This window comes from Pantherophis guttatus, chromosome 2 (genome assembly GCF_059756535.1).
Source record: "Pantherophis guttatus breed Tessera chromosome 2, ASM5975653v1, whole genome shotgun sequence".
Lineage (NCBI taxonomy): Eukaryota > Metazoa > Chordata > Lepidosauria > Squamata > Colubridae > Pantherophis > Pantherophis guttatus.
The window spans coordinates 63,801,724-63,828,770 of record NC_142064.1 but is presented as its reverse complement, the minus strand read 5'-3'; the positions used below and the strand labels follow the sequence as shown (position 1 = coordinate 63,828,770).

At 39.5% G+C, this 27,047-nt stretch overlaps 1 protein-coding gene across 16 annotated transcripts in view; it reads left to right on the top strand.

The window, feature by feature from the left end:
• NTRK2 (neurotrophic receptor tyrosine kinase 2) overlaps positions 1–27,047 on the top strand; it is a 208,126-nt gene that overhangs the window by 143,403 nt on the left and 37,676 nt on the right. For all 16 annotated transcript variants that reach the window (XM_034410144.3, XM_034410142.3, XM_087886078.1 and 13 more), the window contains 2 exons: positions 11,659–11,789; positions 21,703–21,875. In XM_034410144.3, the coding sequence (XP_034266035.1) occupies positions 11,659–11,789; positions 21,703–21,875 (304 nt within the window). The remainder of the gene's footprint in view (positions 1–11,658; positions 11,790–21,702; positions 21,876–27,047) is intronic.

Here is a 27,047-nt window from a genome sequence, read left to right as displayed (position 1 = left end):
ATCCATCAAGAGGAAGTTTTCCTTGCAGATCTCAATTTCCTTTGCCTTACAGCTATGAAGATTTGGTTCCCAAATCCTTTTGGGAGCAAGCAGAAAGGATTATATTTCACAAGGGCTCCCTAGGTGGCTGAAGAGAAATAATTTGAAGAATTCACCTGGAAATAACAATTTAATCCCATCCCATATCAGATCCATTTTATGTTGGCTTTTCTTTGCACCTGGAACAACAAGATTTGTTGTCTTTTTTATAAAGTAATATCTTGTGGTATTTTCTTGTTTCCTTTGTCAGGAATTACTTCTCTCTTTTTTAAAATTGCTGATAAAGCATTTCATGAAGGCCTTGTGTATTTATATCATCCAGCATTCCTCACATTTCAAGCCTGAAACCTCTTGTTCTCATCATGCTAAGACTGAAATAATTTGATTCCCATTGCTACATCCTGATTCACTTCTTCTCACGGAAAGTAGGGGTTTTGATAGCCATATATTTGTTTGCTGAGTTGGAGAACTGTGCGATTTATAAGGGATTCTCTCAATCTCTATTTTCATTGAACAAAGTCAGTTCTTACACAGTTATTCCTTTATTTTCAAAACCAGTTGCAGTCTTCTACTTGAATCAAAACATTTAATTGCCCACAAAGATTGCTCATCTTTTTCCCAACTGCTCAACCACATTGGAAACATTATTTCATCCTTGGATGACCTTCAACTTCTTATTTATTTTTTTAAAATCTCTACAGCCCTGTTCACTGTAACCAGCTTTTTTGACTATTATGACTTTTATGCATCTAAAGGGTATGGTTTTCTCCCTGCTCATTTTGCTGTGACCAGATATCAGTGCCTCCTTCTGATCTGCCCTTATTTTACAAGTGTGAAAGAAGCATCAACAGCTTTCTTCCAGGTGGTCCCTTGCAGAAGCTTGTGCCAAGTTGCCCCATGGGTTCTGCCTTTCCCAACTGTCCAGCTCTACATACTGGACTTCCCACTTCCACATAGATGCAACTTTTGGAAGAGGCATCCTCTTTTCTGTCATTTTTTGATGCCCAGACAAAATTTCAGAATCGTGTTACTCACTAATGGCCCATTATACTCAGTTTTATCTGTGTATCAAAGAGACTATCATGAAGAAAAACTGGTTACCTGCCTAACTGCAGTTCTTTAATTGGTCATATGTGAATTCACCTGTTCAGTTCATTCTACCTGTTTTGGCATCAGATGAAGCACCTGGATTGCCTTTGGCACTAAAGGAGTTTGGCGGAGACATACTATGTGTGAGGTGGGATTGCCTCCATAATCCGGGTAGATGCATAATCAACGAGTGTAAGAAACCAGTTCATAGATGCATATCCATAAATAGTTCCTGAAGCCCAGACATAATTGTCAGCTGTAATCTTCCATACAGCTTTCAAGTCATCTACCTTTATTCTGTTTCCATCATTTTTTGTGACAATGGAACTGGTTGTGTCTAGTTCATTTGGATACAATGCAATTTAAATCTGAATCAATGAAGATCAGATTGCTTAGGGAGTTCTGGCAAGTAGTTGCAGTACATTACAGATTGTTATTCTTAGTAAGTGTAATACCTATGGTGTTTGATCTCTCAGTCAAAAGTAATGAAAATTCTGCAGTCTCAGGATCAATAATCAATAATTGGTTAATCATTTGATTTCTCTTTAAACACTTAAGGAAGAACCTTAATTATAGTCAGTGGCATCCTAATAAAATGTATTGATTGCAAAGGATAATTTAAAGGTTAGCTAAATGACTAAACGCTTACAAGCTAATCATTTTTAAAAACTCAATTTATTAACATTCAGAAGGAACACTTCTTAAATAATAATCGCTTATTGCCTTATTGACATGTATTCTGAAGAGAAAGCATCTTTATTTGAGCCACAGTGGTGCAATGGTTAGAGTGCAGTACTGCAAGCTACTTTGCTGACTGCCGGCTGCCTGAAATTTGGCAGTTTGAATCTCACCAGGCTCAAGGTTGATTCAGCCTTCCATCTTTCTGAGGTGGGTAAAATGAGGACCCAAATTGTTGGGGGCAATATGCTGACTCTGTAAAACACTTCGAGAGAGGGCTGTAAAGCACTGTGAAGCTGAATATAAGTCTAAGTTCTATTGCTATTCGTACCTTCATGGCTTTCATCCAGAGTATGCTTCTGGACTGATCCATCACTTTCCGAAAATCATTTCCCTGACTACTGTACAGGTAGTCCTTGACTTACAACCATCTGTTTAGCAACCATTTGAAATTACAACAAGACTGAAAAAAGAGACTAATAACAGGTCCTTGCACTTACAACCATTACAGCCTCCTCACAATCACATGATCAAAATTGGGCACTTGACAACAGGCATGTATTTGCAATGCTTGCAGTGTCCTGGAGTAATACGGTTATCATTAGTTACGTTCCTAGCCATTTCTGATAAGCAAAGTCAATACGGCAAGCTGTATTCGCTTAACAACCACATTATTCATTTAACACGCATGGCAAAATAGAATGTAAACTTAGACACAACTCAGTTAGCAATGGAAATTCTGGTCCCAAGTGTGGTCATCGGTGATCAAGGACTACCTGTATGTCCTTAGTGCATATATGGGGCCTCTTCAGGAATAAAGTGAGAATATGTTACCATTTTTATCAGAAATCTGGTGATCAGCCTAGTGCCAGATTAAGAAAAGCTCCTCAAAGAAATTTATTCTTCTAAAAATAAAAATAAATGTGAAGTAATGCATCTTTTAGCCTTCAGAATAAATTCACAGATGCAAAAGCATAGAACTTTCAATATATTAGCTTGTGAGTAACGTCTGTTGAGTAAATATTGTTAAGCTTGTGCCATACAACCTATAATACTTGAACATTTTTTTTAAAAATATGTTTTATTAAAAATTGTCATAGTTAAACATATCACTTAGTTATGTAGCCCTCAACTGTTTCATGCAGCTGTACCAATGTTTATTATTCCTTTGAACTACAAAATCATTTCTAATTTTCTAGGCTATAAGGCTTCAGATTGCTTGGATTGGTGACTGCAAGGATTAGGTTACATCGTAAACTATATCTGAACCTTTTCTCCTTCCATTATAATTCTAGAACTTCAACTCATACAGTCAGAATGTGCAAGAAAATAAGAACAAAAGTAAAATAAATACTTCATAGGATGGATCGTTAAATTATGGAAATTGTTTCCATAAGGTGTTGTAATTCTATTAAATGAGCAGAATTTTTAAAAAGGAGATTAGAAAAATCCTTGACATTAAAATTCTCCCTTGGGTCTAATAAAGTTACTGTACTGATGTAAAAGAATTTGGTTATCCCAGTGGATCTCTGGTAGGATCTATTATTTTCCAAGATAAAAATTCAACTCATTTTGATGATTTCTGAGATGTACAGAAGGAGATCTTTCTTTTTCAACATGGTTAGATTAACCATGTTGCCATAGTGCATTTGTGTATAATGTGCTGAGTTCTGGATCGATCAGCTGATTTATATTAGGAGCCATTGACTTCTAATTAGCCATTAGTGTCATAACCCTTATAGGAAACACATCCATTGGAGTGATTGGGAGCCAGTGAAAGCACTGGGCCAGCAGAGCAAGCATGGAGACCATCAGATCCGCAGAACTCGTCTTTGAGCCAAATTACTCAGAACATCTCAGAGGAGCAATGGCATTACTGGGTGTAACCAAGAGGCACAAAAGCTCATGATGGCAAAGTGTGTGTGAAAACAATGACCTCCTTGGGTATCACTGTGACACATTTGCATTCTGAGCTGAATTAGAGGCATGCCTGTTTGTTGTCAGAGGAGATCTAAGAGCTTTTGCATAAAATTTACCTTAGGTTTAAAATTTACCTCAATAATGTAGCACCGAAAACATTGTCTATACCTTTTGCCTAGTGCATTGTTTCTCAACCTTTTAAGATGTGTAGACGTCAACTCTCAGAGCCCCCCAGAGTTTTGGGAATTGAAATCCACACATCTTTATAATAGCTAATTTTTTTTTGTACAAAATTAACAGATAAACACAAAATACATAGGGAAAAAGTTCCAGTTGGTGCAAAATGCAGCTGCCTGCATGGTTTTGTGCAGACCTCAATATGCACATGTATCACTTTCCTGCGGGAACTGCATTGGTTGCCGATTCGTTTCTTGGTGCAATTGAAGGTGCTGGTTGTCACCTTTAAAGCCCTTCATGGCTTGGAACCAGGTTATCTGACGTCTCTTGCTGGTCACGTCTACCCGACCCACCAGAGAAGGGAGGCAAGGAATGGTGCGGGTCCCATCCCCTAGGGAGAATATACCTGGTGGGACCCAGAAGAAGGGCCTTTTACCTGGTGGCTCCCTCGCTCTAGAACAGTGATGCAAAAGCTTTTCAGCACTGAGTGCCCAAACTGGAATACCCGTGCACATGCGTGCGCATGCACACACATGCACCAGAGCCCCAGGAACTCAAAGACCAGGTGACCGGTGAGCGCATGTGCGCATGTGCGCTGGCCAGCTGGTCTTCGGGTTTCCGGGATGTGCGAATATCAGCTGGCTGGAACATATGTGCATGCCAGAAACCAGAACAGCAACTGGCGACAGCACACGTGCCCACAGAGAGGGCTCTGTGTACCACCTCTGGCACGGGTGCTGTAGGTTCACCATCACGGCTCTAGAACATCATTCCCCCAGAGATTAGACTGGCCCCTACTCTAACACTCTTCCAGAAGGCGCTGAAGATCTGGTTCTGCCAGCGGGCCTGGGGAACACAGAGTGGGATGGAGCCGATTAAATGGCTTGTGTGATGTGTTGTTACCTGGGCGTGGGGTGGGAGATTATTATATTATTATATTATGAGATTATTCTCTTTTATTAGTTTTATTGTTTTATATATGAGATTTTTATATTCCTGTAGTTGCCATGTGTGAATAGGTAGCAATATAAATTTCCTAAAATAAAGTTGAGTTGCCATGTGTGAATAGGTGGCAATATAAATTTCCTAAAATAAAAATAAATTTAAAAAAAATAAAAAAGTAAGAAATAAGTCTAAAAGAAAAAGCTTTGAAAAAAGCTATAAAGCAAAGAAAAAAAAATCAAACAAAACCAAAATATGCAACTTCCGATCTTCTTTATAGCAGTTATCAACATACAAAGTCCACACCTCTTAAAGATGTCAAGATTAAGAAACACTGGCCTACTGATCAGCTATTGGAATCCTTGGACTCTGACTTTTCATTTCTGGAGCTTTTAGACTGAAGCAAGCAGTGTGCCTTGGAGAAGGAATGTTTAGTTGTGTGAGGGGTGGACCTATTCTCCAAAGCACCTAAGGGCAGGATAAGAAGTAACAGGTAGAAGATCATTAAAGGGAGATGCAACCTAGAAGTAAGGAGAAAATTCCTGACAGAACAATTAATCAGGAACAACTTGCCTCCAGAAGTTGTGGGTGCTCATCACTGGAGATTTTCAAGAAGAGACTGGGCAATAATTTGTCTGGAATGTTATAGCTAGAGCAGGTGGTTAGACTAGGAGATCTTCCCTTCCAATCCTATTATTGTATGTTCTGAGTGGTCATATGTTACACATACATAAGTCTCCCTTTCATGATACTAAGTTATGCTCATTTCATTTGATTCAAGTGGTACCCTCTAAACCTGGGCAAGGCACATGTTGCTCATGTGGTTTCTTCAGAACTGCTTGCTTCAGCTATGAAGCTGTATGGTGCCCATAGCTACAAGAGACTTTGGATTGATTGATTGACTGATTTAAATCAAATGTTGAGGCCACCCCACTCCACAATGATACTGGGCAGCTTGCAGATAAAAATAAAGAGCAGGACAGTAGGACCAGCTGTAAACCCCCCTCCCCCCAATCAAATACAATAAAACATTATTGGAAGTTCACTTTCTTCTATCCAGGACATGGCATATAAGTGCTGTTTGACCAGGGTCTGCAGTATTGTCATGGACTCTACACATCCTCTTCATGACCAGTTTTTATTATTACCTTCTGGGAGGACACTTCATGGTATCCAAAGCAGAACAATTAGATTCTGTAATAGCTTTCTGTCATATAGTATCAACCTTGTGAACTCTCAAGACTCTTTTTTCCGCTGTTTTCAAATTGGATTGTACTCTGTGTGTGTGTGTGTGTGTGTGTGTGTGTGTGTGTTTGTGTCATTTTTGTATAACTTGGCATTTTTGGGTGCTGTTGTGATGATGATGATGATGATTGTCATCATCATCCTTGGGATTGTGACATTGTTGGTTGGCTATTGAGAGTGGTGCATCAAAATTTCATTTTAATGTGTACCATTGTGTGTACAGGACAGTGACAATAAAAGTTATCTTATCTTAAATGTTATCTTATCTAATAGAAGGGTGCCCATAATCACCATGTCCCCAAGGTCTGGGACAACAGCCAGGTCTTCAATTGTTTCTGTCCAGGTAGTTGCTTCCCTGGCCTTCCCCACAGGGGTGAAATCCAGCAGGTTCTGAACCAGTAGCAGAAATTTTGAGCAGTTCAGAGAACCGGTAGTGGAAATTTTGAGTAGTTTGGAGAACTGGCAAATACCACCTCTGGCTGGCACCAGAGTGGGGTGGGAATGAAGATTTTGTAATATCCTTCTCCCAGGAGTGGGGAGGGAATGGGGATTCTGCAGTATCCTTCCCTTGCCATGCCCACCAAGCCACACCACACCACGCCCATCAAGCCACGCCCACAGAAACGGTAGTAAAAAAATTTGGATTTCACCACTGCTTCCCTGGTTTTCTTCATCTATTTGTGCCTGCACAGAAAAAAATCCAGATCAAACAGCATATCTGACAGAAGTGAGACATTAGCAGAATTGAGGAGGAGCACTTTATTTTTTTGAGTTGGGGCACTTTTTTTAAGCAGGCCTCTCCAGTGATAGAATCAAGGCATGTGTTTGGAAGCAATGGGGTGGCATTTTACACAGGCTTAATGGTATAAACATCAGAGGGTTTTTAATAAACCTTGATTACAGAATGTTTTTAAAAAGATAAGTAATAGCAACATATTGCTGTGAAGTAAGGGGGAAAAAGTCAGATACTTTGTTTATCTGAAGATGACATTTTCAATTTCAGTTAATAGGAGATTCAAATGCCATAGTGAGTAAAGAGTCAGGAAAGCGTGATTTTTTGTATAATGTTTGCACGCCTCTTTTAGCTAAAACTACAAAATTAAGGATTCCTAATTCATCAGAATGTCATCTTGGTCTTCTTAACAGAGCAGTTGCCCTTAAGTTTCAAGTTTCCTCAAGGACTGTAGAAGGCCTATGGAGTTGGGAGATGAATAATCAGAAATGCTAGGCTAGATCAACCTCTTCTCCCCCTATCAAAATTTCCAAGCCCTATGTAGGATGAATTTGTGCTCCTCTGACTCATCCACACTAGATATGTATGTATGGATTTTCCCCAATTATTATATGTGTTGTGCAGGTCCTTGATTTTCTTCATACTTGTTGTCTCTTGCTGGCACTATGCCGGCAATATGACATCCAGTATAGAGAATTGGTTAAAATCAGTGGTGGGCTGCTCCCGGTTCTGTCCGTAAAACCAGTGGGAGGCTCCGCCCACCTGCCACGACATCATCATGGGTCATCTGTGCATGCACAGAAGAGCACCTGTGCAAGCGAAAGAAGCACGCATGGGTGCTGCTGCTGCGAACCGGTAGTAAAGGTAAGTACAACCCACCCCTGGTTAGAATGTTGGATTCTGGCTGAGAAAGACTATGCTCAAAAATACCTTTTGAAACAAAAGGTTGTAGAGTAATCATGGCCTCTTTCCTATCTCTTTGTTTAGGATAAAAAAAAAAAGGAAGGGGGAAATTTATACACTAAGCTTCTTGGAGAGAAACAGGATTTTAAACTATGGAACTAGACAAAAGTTAGAGTAAATTTAGAAGTTCCAAAAGATTGATGCCTGCTATTTGAAGGTCAAATTCATTAGATTAAGCAAGTGAAAGTCGGAATAAAGCTGAAACAGCCATTCAGTCAATCAGTCTCCCTCTCACCTCCCCCCCCCATGTGAGTGTGTGACTTTCCCGTTGGCCATGGGCATAATTATTCATCAGCACCTTACATCTGTCAGAAGGCTACATCCGTTACCCTTCTGACAATCAGAGGCACCCTTGGATGTTTTCCGGATGCTCACTATTTAAGCAAGGGTGAGCTGAACGTAAGGGACAATTGTGAGTACAGATTCTCCCAATTGTTTCCTCTCCTTTCAAATGCATCGGAACAAAATGTCCAAGCTTGTAGTCTATGTTTCACTGTGTCCCATGCTATGGATGGAAGGAAGCCAGTGGGAGAGTTCATTATAGTGCACTAAATTAGCCAATAAGCCTGCATGCATTGTGCAGCGGAAGTATTTGGGCAGCTCCTGTTCCTCAGTGACAGCTGCTTGGCATCAAATGTTGTAATTATCAACTCAGAAAGAGAGAGGCATTTGGAGAGAGAGAGAGAGAGAGAGAGAGAGAGAGAGAGAGAGAGAGAGAGAGAGAGAGAGAGAGAGAGAGAGAGAGAGAGAGAGAATAAGAACAGCAGCTAGCACAGAAAAGGATGTGATCTGTTTGCCATTGGACTTAACATCAGATTAAGAATTATCCTGTCTGTTGAGATTCAGGTAGATTCCTTGTCACTGCATCATAGGAGCAAATAGTAGCCTTCCTGTACAATAAATCCAGCACTTCTGTATTTTTGCTAGATGGTCTTTCCTTGGCCCTTAGCAGAAGAGTCAGTATCTTGCAATTACAGCCTGCTGCTCCTTCAGTTCACAAGACCTACTATTCACTCATATGTGGGCATGTGTAAAAAGTCCAGTGTCAAGATCTTCCAGTCAAGGGCAAAGATGTTTGTCTAGATATTGTGAAGCAACTAACAGTAAAAGTTTATCAGCCTTCCCCTACCTGATGTGGTCTAGATATTTTGGGACTGCAACTTTCTGGGAATTAAGTCTTGGAAGGTACTGGATGTTATAGAAAAGCAAGCCAGCTAAATCAATGTATAAGATTGGTTCAGGTCTTCATAGAAATTAATTTCTATTAATTAAGAGGCATGCAGGTCAGGAAGCGGTTGTGCTCTCTTGGCAGAAGTGGCAGTGGGGGCTTGGCTGGCTTGTTCTCGGTGGTGGGCTGGGGGGACACTTCATTGACACTCTTCCAATTTCCAGCGCATGCATGCTTAGTCTTCGCATGTACATGTGTGCCAGAAACTGGAAGACCAGGTGGCTGGTGCACATGCATGCGCCAGAAACCAGAAGATCACCTTCCCAGCACACGATTGCGAGCCAGGCGGGTGCTCTTTTGGTTTCCAGCATGCGGGCTCTTGCGGGCTCTCATTTTGGCACTCGGTGCCAAAAAGATTCGCCAACACTGCGGTAGTGTAATTAATACAAGTTGAACAAAGCTGGTTGTACTAAAGACCAATCTACTCACGTTCCCCATCCTCTGCTGTGCCCATAATAAGCCCAGAAGAATATGGGGCAGCCCCTTTTTCCTACTTTTCCAGCAACCAGTATTCAGAGATACGGTTTCTTTGATTCTTAAAGTATCGTCGCCATTAGGACCACCTGTCATTGGTTCTTTTGTCCTTGATTAATTTATCTAATTCTCGCTGTAAATCATCTGAGTTGGTGGTCATCACCACATTTTGTATTAACTGGAAGAAATCCAGTTGGGGTTCAGGTCAACATATGCTGACCTTTTGAAAGCTTTGGATGAAGATTACAGCTGCTGATCTATATTACATATTTCTATAGATTCTATACAAGCATATCGTGTATAAAATAGTTTTACAATTATGTGCTTATTTTATCACTTTGTTTCCCATGTTGTAAGTTTGAGTTTCCCAGTTAAATTTATTTTTATTAACTATTGCTTTGGCACTCTTTGCTTTGATTGAATAATTGGGGAGGTTTGTTTTAAGGTGGAGGGATATATGTTAGTGATTGATGTTATGCTATTTGTTATTTTATGGTTCTTGGTCATTTTGATTTGATTTTGAGGAAACGCAAATTAAAGTCTGAGCAAAAAACAACATACAATGCATGCTGTCCTTGGCAGATAGGAAATAACTCTTTCTGTGACAGTTTTCCTAACCCAGCATGACCCAGGTTGTAGCACATGTTTAGGACCTTTGCAAGATTTCCAATACACATTCAACTCTGTGAAATCTCCCTTCCTGACCACCCAAGGAGTTCAGAAAGACTCAATCTGGCAATGTTCCATTAAATATCAATACAAATACTCTTAAGTACTTGTTACTAGAAGTTGTCCTAGTGGTATATATGAGTATAAATTCTGATGAATAAGGAAGTAAAGCAAATTACCGGAAATATTATAAAGTCTTATGCTCTAGTAATGTTAATAAACTAGAAGTTACTAGAAGTTGTCCTAGTGATATATATGAGTATAAATTCTGATGAATAAGGAAGTAAAGCAAATTACCTGGAAAGATTATAAGGTCTTATGCTCTAGTAATGTTAATAAAAAGGTGGCCAGGGAGCTGTAAGAAATTGAATGGATGGATGGATGGATGGATGGATGGATGGATGGATGGATACTTTATTTTGCCAAGTGTGATCAGAAACACAAGGAATTTGTCTCCAGTACAGAAGCTTTCAGTGTACATGCAAAGCAACAATCATCATCATCATCCCAATAAGAGGGGAGAATAAAGAAGATAATAATACTATAGCCATACTACAAATTATTTGAATACAGCCTGTTTTGGAGCAGGAAGCAGGAAGCCTAGCTAAGATGTCATACTGGCAACAGGCTAAATTACAGACTTCTGTAAAGATGGACAAAATTGCCTGTTTAGTTTGATATGAAATTAGTATTTTTTTTCTAACCACAAAAGTTTCTATCCTGATTTGGCATCTGTTTGCAGCATGCATTCTTATGCATATTCGTTCTCAATATGTGCATTTCTTTGCAAGCAATTTCCCCTAATATAGGTATTTTCATATGCCATCTTCTATGTTATTTTTAGATACTTTTATTGGTCAAAGTACTACACTGCAAAAGATAAAAGATCATTGTGTTGGCCTTCCAATTTGTCCATTATCAATTGTGGGAGCAAAAATTAATTCAAATTGTATCAGGAACCAACCAATTTCTTCACCAATTCTAGTCACTGATACACATTGCTCTCTACTTGGCCTGATTTCTGAAGGGTTTTCACCTTTTCATTTTGAAAACATTCAGGCTTACTAACATTACAATTTTGCTCTTTCAACATATCAATAAAGATAAAAAAATCAAGGTAATTGTAGCCAAATGAAAATTTATGTTTGCTTTTTATGGTGCTAGGAGAGAGAAGGATGAGTATTCAAAATACTTAGGATCATTTTCAGTATATAAATGCAATTTTATCTGGAACTTATTTACAGCCACAATTTATTTGTTTGTAGAAGATTATCTCTATCTTTGCAATACGGCAAAGCTCAGTATAAGCTCTGATCCTTTTTATTTTATCATAATATTTTTAATCATGAGAAAGGGCAAAACTGAGACATCTCACTTTCTATGACCCCTCAATAGGGCTTCGAAAACCCTCATAGCAAACTTCATTCAACAAGCTGTAAGCTTCCGCTGTTGACAGTCTAACTAGAAACGGATGACTGATTTTCATTTTTTTACATTACAGTTGTCCAGCATATCAAACGCCACAATATCGTCCTCAAGAGGGAGCTGGGAGAAGGAGCATTTGGCAAAGTTTTCTTGGCTGAATGTTATAACCTATATCCTGAGCAGGATAAGATCTTGGTTGCTGTAAAGGTAATGTATATATATATATATCCTAAAGACTTGTGTTATACATCAGTCATTTCTGTTTCTCCAGAATAAACTATTTATTTCTGAGATTATTACTTCCATTATTGTTTAGATTGATCCACATTTGGATTTCAACTGTAATACTCCTTTCTCTATGTATTTACAAAGTTATGTTAATTGCTGTTGTTTTAAGGCAGGCACCTATAATCCGAAGTCCAAGAGTTACATCCAACTCTGCACCATTTTTGATTCTGGTGCCCCACAAGTTTCTCTAAGAACTGCTAGTAGCTATAACGGTTATTGTGATGAAGTGAAAAACTATTAAATACATAAAGAGTCTTCTTGCTACTTGTGTTGAATAAATTCAATGCAATGTTAATGATGCATGCAAACAGTGATGGGTTCCGCCTGGTTCCGCCGAGCCGGTAGCGGTGACGATATGACGTCAGATCTGGGGATTTGACTTCAAAGCTAAGCACTAACTTTCATTTGGATTCACTTGGTTTTCTAACCCCATGATTGTCTCTGTGACAAAAAGATGAAATAGACAAGCACAATTCATGCAAGAAGAAATCCAGAAACAAGCACAGTAAGGATATGTTCTGGAGACTGGTAAGACCACCTCCAGAATAAGTGCAGAGTTGCACTGACCACCAGTTTTGCAAAATGGTTTCTATTTTCTCCAGTTGAGATAGAGTACTTTGTGACTGATATGTCCATTTCAGAAGAAATGTAGTTTGGGTAGTACCAGAACAAGCAGAACATATCTTTGTTAATGTTCAAGCACTGTCACATTTTCTTTTCATTCATTGGATCTTTGACATGCCTGCTCACTGGTTGCTGAGCAACCCAGAACAGCATTGTGTACTGTATGCATGTGAAGAAATAGCTACTGTTGTGCCTTGTGGGAAGTCTACAGCTGAAAATGAAGTGCTTGGCAAGGAAAGGGGGAGAGTGAAAAAATTTCAGCAGATATTCTGATCTTGTAACCATAAATAATTTGAAAAGAGTAGGTATTCCAAGGTCTTATGTAGAAATAGGATAAATAAATATGCACACGTTCACACATAGAAAAGAAAATTATGGTTAGCTTTTTTGAAAGGAGAAAGAGAAGGTCCCAAATGTGCTGTTCAAAAGATAACTGGACGTTCTTCGAATTTTCCTTCAAAATATTTCACTTTTCATCCAAGAAGCTTCTTCAGTTCTGAAATGAAGTAGCTTCTTAGCTGAGAAGCAAACTGTTTTCAAAGAAAATATCAAGAAAGTCCAGTTCAGTGGTGAAATCCTACCCAGTTTGCCACCGGTTTGCTGCCCGTGCATACGCGGTGCGCCCCAAGCACGTGTTGTGTAAGCACATGTGCAGTGCACACCAGACACATGATGTGTGCACATGCGCAGTGCACACCAAACACACACTGCACATGCATGTGCAGTGCACACCAAATGCACGCTGTGCGCGTGTATGCTCAGTACGCGCCAAACACGTGCTGTGAACTGAAAAAGGAGGCTTGGGAAGGTAAGTAGAAAGCAAGGGGGGGGAACAGCTGTGCCGCGCAACTTAGATTCACTAGAAAGCAGGCTTTCTAGCGATTTTAAATTGTGCGGCACAGCTGATCGTTGGAAATAACGGTTCGGACCAACCGGTGGCTTTTTTTTACTACTGGTTCTCTGAACCAGTAGCTTTTATCATTAGCGGTTTGCCCGAACTAGTGCGAATCAATAGGATTCCATCACTGGTCCAGTTGCCTTTTGAACAGCACCTTTGAGACAATCATGACTAGAGGACTGAAATCTCCATAGAGAAGAAGAAGGAAAAGGAAAAGGAGCAACGGGCTTATTTTTACTTTCAATTTGTTTGTAGAGAGTTTGATTTGTAGATGCCCACTTTCCAGTGAGCTTCTGTGCAGAAGGACTTAAGTGAGATTTAAATGGCATGCTGGCTTTTCATAAGCCTTCTAAAAGCTATGTGATGAGGGGTTACGCTGAATGGAAATAGCATTTTTCTATCTTGCTTGAAAGTTGACTTGTGCTACATTGCTTTTATCGAGAAATGGAGTGATATTATTCTAAGAGGACACACTGGCAACAGGCTAAATTGCAGACTTCTGTAAAGATAGTCAAAATGGCCTGTTTCATTTGATATGAAATTAGCATTTTTTTTTCCTAACCACAAAATTGTCTATCCCGATTTGGCATGTGTTTGCAGCATGCATTCTTATACCTTTTTGTTCTTAATATGTGCATTTCTTTACAAGCAATTTCCCCTAATACGGGTATTTTCATATGCCATCTTCTATGCTATTTTTAGATATTTTTATTGGTCAAAGTACTATTGTACACTGCAAAAGATAAAACACAATTGTGTTGGCATTCTAATTTGCCCATTATAAATTTTGGAGCAACAATTAATTCAAATTTTATCAATATGTGGAACTGACTAATTTCTTCTACAATTCCAGTCACCAGTACACATTGCTCTCCATGGTTTCCATGTTTTCATTTTGAAAACATTCAAGCTACTAACGTCAGAATTTTGCTGTTTAAAAATATCAGTAAAAATAAAGAAATCAAGGGAATAGAATAGAATTCTTTATTGACCAAGTGTGATTGGACACACAAGGAATTTGTCTTGGTAGATACGGTCTCGGTATACATAAAAGAAAAGATACATTTGTCAAGAATCATAAGGTACAACACTTAATGATAGTCATAGGGAACAAATAAGTTCACTTATACAAATAAGACATAATTGTATGTCTTCAAATGAAAATTTATATTTATTTTTTATGGTACCAGGCAAGATAAGGATAAGTATTCAAAACAGTAGGGATCATTTTCAGTATATAAATGCAATTTTATCTGGAACATATCTACAGCTATAACTTAGTTGTTTCTAGAAGATTATCTCTTTCTTTGCTTATAAGGTCAGTATAAGCTCATAGCCTTTCTATTTCATCATAATATTTCCAAAAACCGTACAATATATATTTGGACTCACAAGAAATGACAGAAATGTGGGAAAATTGCCCAAAATTGTTTTCTCCATAAACAGATTTGCCTCCAATTTTGAATTCATTATTCTTTTTCCTGGCTTCCGCCACTTGTAGAATTTGGTTCAATTCTATTCAGTGTTTAGGGAGTTATCCTTCAGATGGACCAACAAATAAATGAACATTTACAGTTCAGGATCATTTTAGGTAAGTTGATTGAGAAACATTTTAAGAAAATAACTGTTTACTATCTCTACTAAGGAGAACTAGTTTGGTCTAGTCGTTAACGCACCAGGCTAGAGACCAGGAGACAATGAATTCAAGTCTTGGTTTAGTCGGCTGGGTAACCTTGGGCCAGTCACTCTCTCTCAGCCCAACCCACCTCACAGAGTTGTTGTTGTAGAGAAAATAGGAGGAGGAAGCAGTATTAAGTAGATCCACCGCCTTGAGTTATTTCTAAAAATTAAAAAAGCAGGATGCAAATAAATAAACAAACTCCTAAAATTAATAAGGAAAATAAAATATTCTGGGCACAGCAATGATCCTAAATTAATAAGGAAAATAAAATGTTCTGGGCACAGCAATGATCCAGACAAAGACATCTATTCCATTTTGAGAAAAGTAAACATTCATCTGAGGAAAAGCTTTAGTTTAGTTTAGTTTATTTGATTTATATACCACCCTACTCCCGAAGGACTCAGGGTGGTGAACAGCCATAGGATAAAAACACATAAATATAAAATTTAAAACTGAATAAAACCGAATTAAACAATTTGGCCGAAGACAGATTTAAAACATCCCAATAAATTAAGAACGAATTAAAATTTGCATTTTAAAAAGGGGGGAAAGGGAAAAAATTAGTCCAGGCCAGCCTGATGGAATAAAAAGGTCTTGAGAGTGCGGTGGAAGGTGCATAGATCCGGGATCCTCCATATCTCCAGGGGAAGCTCATTCCAGATAGTAGGTGCCCCCACAGAGAAGGCTCTCCCCCTGGGGGCCACCAGTCGACATTGTTTGGCCGACAGCACCCGGAGGAGCCCTTCTCTATGAGAGTGTACCGGCTGGTGGGAGGCTACTGCTGGCAGCAGGTGGTACCGTAGATAACCAGGTCCTAAGCCATGGAGCGCTCTAAAGGTGGTAACCAAGACCTTGAAGCACACACAGAAGACCACCAGGAACCAGTGCAGCTTGCGCAGGAGAGGTGTTACATGGGATCGCCATGTCGCTCCCATAACCACCCGTGCAGCTGCACTCTGCGCCAGTTGGAGCCTCTGGGTGCTCCTCAAGGGGAGCCCCATGTAGAGAGAGTTGCAGTAGTCCAGGCGGGAAGTGATGAGGGCATGAGTGACCATGTGTAAGGAGTCCCGATCCAGAAAGGGACACAACTGGCAAATCAGGCGAACCTGATGAAAAATCCTCCCGGTCACGGCTGTCAAATGCTCTTCTAAAGACAGCCGTGAATCCAGGAGGACGTCCAAGTTGCAAGCCCTCTCCGTGGGGGCCAGCGATTCGCCCCCAATAGTCAGTGGTGGCACCAACTGACTATATTGGGACATCGGAAACCATAGCCACTCGGTCTTGGATAGGTTGAGCCTGAGCCTGTTTCTCCCCATCCAGATCCGCACGGCCTCCAGGCACCGGGACATCACTTCAAGGGCATCGTTGGGGTGGTCCGGGGTGGAGATGTACAGCTGACTTTTATCATCATTGTACTGATGGTACTTCACTCCGAAACCACAGAAGATCTCGCCCAGCAGCTTTACATAAATGTTGAACAGAAGGGGCAAGAGGACCGACCCTTATGGCACCCCACATATGAGGCGCCTCGGGGTCGACCTCTGTCCCCCTGCTAACACAGACTGCAATCGGTCGGAGAGAAAGGAGCAGAACCACTGCAACACAGTGCCCCCCCACCCCTAACTCTTCCAATCGGTGCAGCATGATACCATGGTCGATGGTATCAAAAGCTGCTGAGAGATCTAATAGGACCAGAGGAGCAACCTCTGTCCCAAGCCCTCCAGAGATCATCAACCAATGCGACCAATGCTGTTTCCGTGCTGTACCCAGGCCTGAAGCCCGACTGGAACAGATCCAGATACACTGTTTCATCCAGGTGCCTGGGGAGCTGTCGCGCAACCACACTCTCAACAACCTTCACCACAAAGCGAAGGTTGGAGACCGGACGATAATTAGACAACACTTCCGGGTCCAGGGAAGGCTTCTTGAGGAGAGGCCTCACCACCGCCTCTTTCAAGGCAGCGGGGAAGTCACCCTCACTCAATGAAGCATTTATAATCCCCTGGAGCCAGCCTTACATCACCTCCCGAGAAGCCAGCACTAACCAGGAGGGACACGGGTCCAACAAACACATGGTCGCGTTCAGTCTACCCAGAATCCTGTCCACGTCGTCAGGAGTCACAGGATCAAACTCATCCCAGATAACATTCTCAAGACCTGCCTCAGTCATCCCCCCTGAAACTACCCAGTCGGAGTCCAGACCTTCCCGAATCTGAGTGATTTTGTCATGCAGATACTGTACAAAGTCCTCGGCTCTACCCTCCAAGGCAGCGGTTCTCAACCTGGAGGTCGCGACCCCTTTGGGGGTCGAACGGCCATTTCACGGGGGTCGCCAAAGCCCTCTCTCACCCCCCCATGCCTTCACTCACCCTCACTCTCTGCTCTGTTGGATCGCCGGCCGTTCGCTTACCCCGCCCACTCCCAATCTATTGCTACCTCCTGAGTCCCAGCTGATGGCTAGAGGAAAAAAAACTGTTTAAATTCTTGCCGCGGGGCTTCAAAGGGCCGCCCTATAGCCAGTGGTGGGATTCTGCTGGTTCCACCCCGCCCCTTGCCCCGCCCCTCCGCACCACTATTTATTGCCAATAAATAGTGGTGGGTGAGGGGCGGGCGAGCCAGCAATTTAACAAACGGTTCGGTGGTTTTTTTGTAATTTTATTGGCCCGCGGAGCTTCAGCATAGGCTAATTAGCCCTTGATTAGATCGGCTCCCGACTCTCAGCTGATTTGCTCTCAGCTGTTTTGCTCAGGGCTCTGCTGCTTGCTTGCAAAGAGTGCCGATTTTTTTCCCCCTAGCTATGCTGAAAAACGAAACTGAAAGTAAAGCAGGCTTGTTGGCTTTGCTGTAACGTTGGAAAATTAGGCAGGCAGATTTCTTTTCGTTTTCCTCACCAAAAAAGGTAGGTGCAAACAATGGAAAATTTAGGGAAAAAGAGGAGAGTTCAAGATTTTAAAACACAAAAGAAAAAAAGCTCTATTTAACTAGGGAATTGTAATAATTGAGATACTATTAATTGTATATTGTGTTGAAAGCAGAAATGGTTAAGTTATGGTTTGGAGGAATATATGGGGGAAATTATTTGGTTTATTATTATTGGTAAATATAATTAATTGATTTGTAAGAAATTGTATTGCATGGAAATAATTGGAATATTCATGTTCATATTGATTAATATACAAAAAAGGTAGTTATATAACTAATTGATTTATATTAAAATGTTGAATTTATATTAAACAACTGTAATATTACATAATTAACCAATGTGAGGATGGATATAAAAATAGATGACAATGGGAAGGGGTATAATATAGAATAGAAGGGAAAAATTGAATTTGATTAAGATTAGAGATGAGGATGAAGGGTAATATTGGTTTTTTAAAAAAAATAGATGAGGAATAAATATGGCAAAAAGGAAATATAGAAATTGTAAATTTAATTGAAATGACTAAACACTGTTTAAATTTGTGAACCGGCCAAATACTCTGTTCAAAGAAAATACATTGTATGTTTGTATGTGTGTTTCTAATTATTGTTATTTATTCATATTTGTTCTCTTTTATTCTTTAAAGTTTAACAATTCATTCTTTATCTTAATATCTTTATATTTGTTTGGGGTTGGTTTTCTTCCCTTTCATCTTTTTTATTGTACAGCAATCTTTCTCCTCAAACCTACTACCTCTCTCTTTTCTTTCCTTCTTACTTTCTCTTCCTCCCCCTCTTCTTCTCCTCCCTACTTCCTCTTCCTTTTTCCTTCTCTTCCTCTCTTCCTCCCTCTCTTACCCTCACTCCTACTCTAATTTCCCTTCCCTTCCTTCATCCCTCTCTATTGCTATATCTTTTTATGCATATGGACTACTCAGAGGGCTGAAAAAGTTATTTCTGACTGGTCCTCGCACTTTTGACCAGTCCTCGAACTTACGACTGTCCTCACATTTTACGTTTTTGCCCTATCTTGTCACCATGGTGAAGAGAAGCAGTTGTGAAATGAGTGACACGGTTGTTAAGAATGCTACAATGGGCATAAATGATGACCAGTCATAAGTGCGAAGACCGGTCAAAAGTGCGAGGACCTGTCAGAAATCACTTTTTTCAGCCCTCTGGGTAGTCCTTTTGTGTACATGGACTACTCAGAGGGCTGAAAAAGTTATTTTTGACTGGTTCTCGCACGTTTGACCAAACCTCGAATTTACGACTATCCTCACATTTTACGTTTTTTGCCCTATTTTATCACCATGGTGAAGAGAAGCAGTTGTGAAATGAGTGACATGGTTGTTAAGAATGCTGCACGGGCATAAATGTGAGGATGGTCATAAGTGTGAGGACCAGTCAAAAGTGCGAGGACCTGTCAAAAATGACTTTTTTCAGCCCTCTGAGTAGTCCCTATACACATAGCCATGGCCACCCGGTCACATGACCAGCTAGCCACGCCCACCCAGTCACATGACCTCCAAGCCATGCCCACAAAATAAGCCACGCCCACGGAACCGGTAGTAAAACAATTTAGAACCCACCCCTGGTTGGGGGTCACCCATGAGGAACTGTATTAAAGGGTCGCGGCATTAGGAAGGTTGAGAACCACTGTTCCAAGGGATCCTCCCGCACTTCCTGGTGGAGCAAAGAGCGGGTCACCCTAAACAGGGCGGCCGGGCGGTTCTCTGATGATGCAGTAAGAGCAGCAAAATAATTACACTTTGCTGCTTTTATCGCCACTAGGTAATTCTTAATATGAGATCTTTATGTTTTATGGCAACCCTACTGTTGTCTGTATTAGAACATGTACATGGGACCTGTCCTTAGAATTTCCAGTAAGTTCATGGAGATAGGAGGATGTGGTGGCCACTGAAAGGTCCTCCCTTCCTTCCCAATGCATTCTCCTTAATCCTGCAAAAGACACCTGGGAAGTGCTGAGGTCAGTGAGGGATGGAGAGGGCAAGGAGAAAAAAAAAAATTTTTTTTTTATTAAGCTAATTTCTAGTCTTATGAGAACTGCACTGAGGACACCAGCATTAGAGGATGTCATTAAAAATGTTCCCTCAAGAGTAATTCTGAGACAAAAGAAACCTATCATGGATTAAGAGAAATTGTTCATTTGGCTGTTTCACAAGGCAGTGTATAGTTACCACAGCAACCGTTCCATCATAGAACTCAGCAGCTTCTTGGAGATCAAAAGCAAAAGCTCAGTGGGCTCCTTAGGGGTTCCATAGCAAGGGCTTAATAGCACTATAGATGCAACATGTTCTACCAAATGAAGTTCTATGGTTATCACTGTAACACTCCTGGGAGAAATAAGGGTGGGTATATTCAGGCTACTAGGGCTGCCTTTCTGCATAAATACCATTTTGCCTGTATGTAGATATGGTTATGACAGTAGTTCCTCAGAAATGTATCTCCATCTTTGCAGTATTACAAAGTTCAGCAAAAGCTCTGAGTCTCAGCATTTTACGGCAGTGTTTCCAAAAATCTCACAATATTATTTTGAGTTCCATCAGGAACAACAATAACGTGGGGAGATGTAGCCCAAGACAAAAATGAAGCTTCTTTTTTCAGCTCAGTCTTCTGTACTGGTTTCAATAACAAATGTGATCTCATTCAATACAGGTAGTCCTCAATTTATGAACTTATTTGAGCCCAAAATTTCTGTTATTAAGTGAGACATGTAAGTGATTTTACAATCTTTCTTGCCACGGTTGTTAAGTGAATCATTGCAGTTGATAAATTAGTAATCGGGTTGTTAAATGAACCTGGCTTCCCCATGGACTTTGCTTGTCAGAAGGTCGCAAAAGATATCACATGACCTTGGGACATAGTACCGGTCATAAATATGAACCAGTTGCCAAGCATCTGAATTTTGATCACATGATCATGGGGATGCTGCAAAGGCTATAGCTTTGAAAAATGGTCCTAAGTCACTTTTTTCAGTGCCGTTGTAACTTTGAATGGTTACTAAATGAAGTAAGTTGAGGACTAGATGTACAGATTTGAGAGAGTTGTCTTGCTGATGGACAGACAGATGAATGGACAGAGTGCAAAGCATTGGCATAATTTCTTCCCAATATTCCAAAGTTGGGTTGGAAAAAAATTAAAAGATGGATCAAAAACTTGGATATTAGAGTCACTGAGTTGAGAGTTGCGAATCCCAAGAACAGAACAGAACAGAACAGAACAGAACAGAACAGAACAGAACAGAACAGAACAGAACAGAACAGAACAGAACAGAACAGAACAGAATGTTTTATTGGCCAAGTGTGATTAGACACACATGAGCTGCGATGGCGCAGTGGTTAGGCTGTAGTACTGCAGGCTACTTTGCTGGTCACCAGCTGCCAGCAGTCTGGCAGATTGAATTTCACCAGGCTCAAGGTTGACTCAGCCTTCCATCCTTAGAGAGGGCTGTAAAGCACTATGAAACAGTATATAAGTCTACGTGCTAGTGCTAGACACACAAGGAATTTAGTGTGTAAAGAAGCTACCAATAGTACCATATCAGGAACTGTGGTATATATACACCAAAGCACCTTATCCCTGTGGCCTAACTCCTTCAATTTCATGATTCCCCCGCCCCAAGACAACAAGATACAGAAGTTGTTAACCATCTACCTTTCTTTCAACTTTTGATTCTTTCATTGTAGACTCTGAAGGATGCCAGTGACAATGCCCGCAAAGACTTCCATCGAGAAGCAGAACTACTGACTAATCTACAGCATGAACATATTGTCAAGTTTTATGGAGTGTGTGTAGAAGGAGATCCTCTCATCATGGTCTTTGAATACATGAAACATGGAGATCTCAACAAATTCCTTAGGTGAATTAAGAAATATTTGTGTCCCCCCCCCCAATTCTATGTTCAAATCTGAATTTGCCTGAACACCCCTGAAGTTTCATTAAGTTAGAGTCAAAAACCTCCACGCAGTGTTTCAGTAATAATCTATATTTTTTCCTCCAAGCATTTTATAGGCACCTTTGGTCCTCTAGATATTGCTGAACTATAATTCCCAGAAGCCACAACAAACAAGAATAGTGGTATTTTCAGAGTTGCAGTTCACCAGTATTTGATGGGATATATCTCTGATATAAGAAGAAAAATTCAAGGTGTGGAGAAAATGAAGCAATCATATGCTTTCAGCTTTGTACTATTTTTACAATGAAAATAAAAACAGTTCATCATTTTACTAAGATTCTCCAATGGTATTTCAGACAAGAGACATTGAAATATACAGGTAGTCCTCAACTTATGACCACAATTGAGCCCCAATTTATGCTGCTAAGTGAGAAATTTGTTAAGTGTGTTTTGCCCCATTTTACAACTTTTCTTGCCATGTTTGTTAAATGAATCACTGCAATTCTTAAATTAGTAACACGATTGTTAAGTGAATCTGGTTTCCCCATTGATTTTCCTGGTCAGAAGGTTGCAAAAAGGGACCACATGACTCCAGGACACTGCAACCGTCATACACGTGAGTTAATTGTCATACATCTGAAGTGTAAATCATGTGACCATGGGGATGCCACAGCAATCATAAGTGTGAAAAATGGTCATAAGTCACTTTTTTCGATCCTGTTGTAACTTCAAATGGTCACTAAATGAACTGTTGTATGTTGAGGACTACCTGTATAATAGAACCAGTGGTGTCTGGTTGGCCTTACTTGGGTGCAGAAACTAAGGAGTGTTGTGATTGACAATGAAAAGGAATAGCTCCAAGGAATATTGGGAATATAAGCCAACTGGATACTGGAAAATATATGTTGAAGAAGACAATGGCAAACAACGCTCATATTGCTGACAAATAAGTGGCATGGATGGGTGCAGCATGTCCATGAAGTTCATCTGAAAGGAGAGCTTCCTTGTTTTCTTGCCAACACTTAATACTCTTTGCAAATTTTCCATCCCAGGTACATGAAACAATCTGTGAGATATGAGAGACGCAGTCTCAAAACTGACAGTTGTTCACATTGGAAAATGCAGTTCTTTTTTCAGAATCTCACTTTCCTGTAAATGCACAACACATTTAAAAGTTTGGCCTTAAAGAAAAATCCCTGAAGCTATTCATCTTGAATTTGGCAGCTCTGATCCACTCAGATGGGGCAACTATGCTTCTCACATTTCATCTAATTTTGTCCAAGTTACTTTCTGAAACTTGGTGGACTTCTCCCTCTTGTAAAATTCTGCCATACATACGCATTTAATAGACCTCTGTTAAAAAAAGAAAAGAAAAGAAAGGTAAACAGTTATAGTCGTGTGTCAATTCTCCGTGAAAGTCAGTGAGTGCGCAAAGATTCACATTTCCAACTCTTAATTTGTATTTGGCCCTGCAATCAATCCGAATAGCTTTCCAATGGGTCTAAGATGAAATTGGGCTATTTTCCAAATTGCTGAGTTGTGGTCCAAATGGAATAATTTGATTGGTACGCATTCCTGCGTAAGAATTGTCTTACTAGATCAGGCCAAAAATCCTTCCTTTAGTCCAGCATTTTATTTCTCATAGTGGCCTTCCAGATGTCCCTATGCCATGTGGTAATGAATTCCACAGGCTAATTATGCACTATATGGAGAATTGTCTTCCTATTGTCTGTTTTAAATCATCCAACAAGTTTTATTGCATGGCCTTGGTCTTAATGTTTGAGAGAGGAAGGGGAAAAAACCTCCCACCTACTTTCTCCAGCCTGTGCATGATTTTATATGCTTTAGTCATGTTCTCAGTCAATTGCCTTTCTATCAAGCTTTGTCTCATAAATGGGGATTACAGTACAATGCTGGCATTTTTAAATAGATTTTTACTCCCTTTCCTGGTGATCTTTTGCTGTATTTTACACAGTTGCCTCACATTGAAACCACTTCTTTTAGTGTTATTCTGTGACCCCAAGATCTTTGTCCCAGTTAGTTACAATGCTTAGACCACATCAAATTCTATATGAGGAAGGCTTGTATGCCCCAAACACGTATAGCCTCACAGTTACTTAAATTGGACTACATTTGTCACTTGGTTGATCATTCATCCAATTTAAAGACATAATTCTTTAGTGTTATTTTTGTTGTTTATCAGCCCTAATATTTTATTATCATTCCCATACTTGGGCAGTTTGCTGTTTAACATCATTTCTGAATAAGCTGAATAGATTCCTAATAAAGAGTTTTGAGGGCTTCTACTTTGTACTTCCCTCCACTGAGATAATTGCTGCTTTATTTCCACTCTCTCCTCTCTGATCTTTTTAACCTGTTACTAATCTTTAAAAAGACCTGGGCTCTTATCCCATGGATGCTAAGTTTACTCAAGACCCTTTGATGAGTAACTTAAAAAAAAAAACCATACAAGAATGTTGAATGTTTTGGCTTCTTTGTCACCTAATACCTCAGTTGCTTTGAATATCTTTCCTGCTTCTAATATATTTTTATATATATAAAGGAGTTCTTACTATTCCCTTTTTGTTTTTGTTTTTTCATATTCTGCTGCCCCCCTCCACATTATCTAGCAAAGCTTATTCTCCTTTTTGTACTCTTAATCATGACAGGAGGGGGCACGATAGCTCAGTGGTTAAAGACACTGAGCTTGTCTGCTGGAAGCTGACAAACCTGGGTTCAAGACCCAAGTGTATGATGGGTGAGCTCCCGTTATTTCTCCGAGCTCCTGCCAAACTAGCAGTTTGAAAGCATGCAAATGCGAGTAGATAAATAGTTATCATTTTTATGGGAAGGTAACAGCGTTCCATGCGCCTCCGTGTATAATCATGCTGGCCACAAGAAAATGGAAGTGTCTTCAGACAATGCTGGTTCCCTTGGCTAAGAAATGAAGATGAGAACCGTCCCCTAGAGACCAACATGACTGGACAGGGAAACCTTTAGCTTAAAATTATAACAGACTTTTCATTCATTACTTCTTACAGTTACTTAGACACTATTCCAAACCCATGCTGGCCTCTTGGGCTTGGTGGTCTTTTTTTTTACATTGTTAATGTTATTAAGGCTTTAAATAATTTCTCTTTGGCCCTTTGTTTTTCATCCATCCCTTCACTTTGATAAATAACCCCTTTTATACTCAAATGTGTTGGACCCAACAGGCAGTTCCTCAACTGAATGCATGCTAAATATAAAAATAATATAGTCAGTGTGTCAGGATTCCAAATAACACCTCCAACGAAAGAAAATTCTGAGCCTCCAATTGGAACCCTGACACAGTGTCCCCTTTAGATTCTGCAGTAGTTACCATTCCCACAAGATCACCATCATACTTTAGGATTACTTAATCACTGTTTTCTTTATCACAGCCTAAGCTCTGTCTATGTCAGAATAATAGAAGTCTTCAATTATTATAAAAACGTCTATTTTTCTACATAAGTATTGCATATCTATAGATCTAATCTACATTTGGGGTCAGGTATTAATTCCCATTGTGATTCTTTGGGAGAATCTGTTCTTCAACGTTGTCCATATCTTATATTCTCTGAATTAATTTATCTTACTTTCTACTTATTCCGAAAAGCATTATGATTAAAAATTGGCCATGTCCCCATGATTAAAAATGAATGGTAATTAGGTTATCAAAGTAAAATATATATACATATACTCACAAACCATGATTTAAATATGTGAACAGAATGTGTCATTACTTGAAAATAGTATTATAACTCAGGTTTCATGATCAACATGTTTAAATGTGTCGATAAAGCATTTTTTACTAGTAATATCTGTAGTTCTCTACTGCAAAGCTTTTATTTTCTAAGGTGAAAAATCTGAAGAATATTTTTTTATAAATATTTTATTTTTATAAATTAATATGTTTATGATATAAATATATCATAATTTAGTTTGGGTAAAGAATAGACTACATACCACTTTTATAGCACGTACAGTACACAAACACATTATACCTCATTTCACAAACAAAAATCTTTCAAACTAAGTACTCTGAATTTTGCTTCAGGGAAAACCCAGGCTCACGCTAAAAATGGCTTCACCTACTTACACACATTAAAAGTCCTAAAGATTAGTACATTTATTATAGAATTAGAAGTTTGAATCAAAGCTATTGCATCAAATGCCAAAATGCATTTTTTTTTATTAAAACAAACACCTTTTGTTTATTAATGCATGCACAGCATTCCCCTTAGGAAAGATAAAATATTCCAAATAAGGAGAAACAAACAAATAAAACTGTCTAGTCTTGTTCTGAAAGTAAGAATCCCTCTGCAAAGGGGAGAGGCCAAGTATAATCATAAACATATCATCATCATTGTATATATAAAGTTCATGTTCAAGACTAGGTGTTCCTAATTAGGTAAAGTAATTTTATCTTAATAACCTGAAAAATTGCTGCTGGGCATTGGTATAGCTGTACTAGTAGTTGTAGTATGATTTATTTGGATTGGGCTAGCATGTTCTATTAATCTAGACAGTGTGATTTGCAAGCAACATTTTAGGGTTTAGTTGTGTGAACCCAGCTGGGTTATTCACATCACCAAAGTGTAGTTTAGCTGAAGGAGTGAATAATCTGTCCTAGTATAACTCAGTTTATTATTTTACATAAATGTTTCTTTATGAAATATTTTTAATATAGAATTTTCTTCTATAAAATGTTGCAGATTAATATGTATGGAATAAAGCCTTGAATCAAGAATTTTGATACTTGGGGGTACTTGGTTTTTCCCCCCAGGATTCATCGGTTTAATTTCCATAGGAAAGGTAGCTAAAATGGTGATAGAATAGCAGCTTCCCTGCTTGACCTCCTAATGAGATTTGAATTATTCTATCCATTTTTATGATTTTTTTAAAAAAAATTAGTTTCCACTAAAGCAGGGGTCGGAAACTATGGCAATTTTACAACCTCTGGACTTCAACTCTCCTGGCTGGCTCAGGAATTCTGGGAGCTGAAGTCCACTGATTGTGAAGCTTCAATAGTTGCACATCCCTGCACTAAAGTCTGTACAGTTGCCCAATTTTTCTTAGACTGTTAGTATGCAGACATTTAAAAAAAAAGCTTCG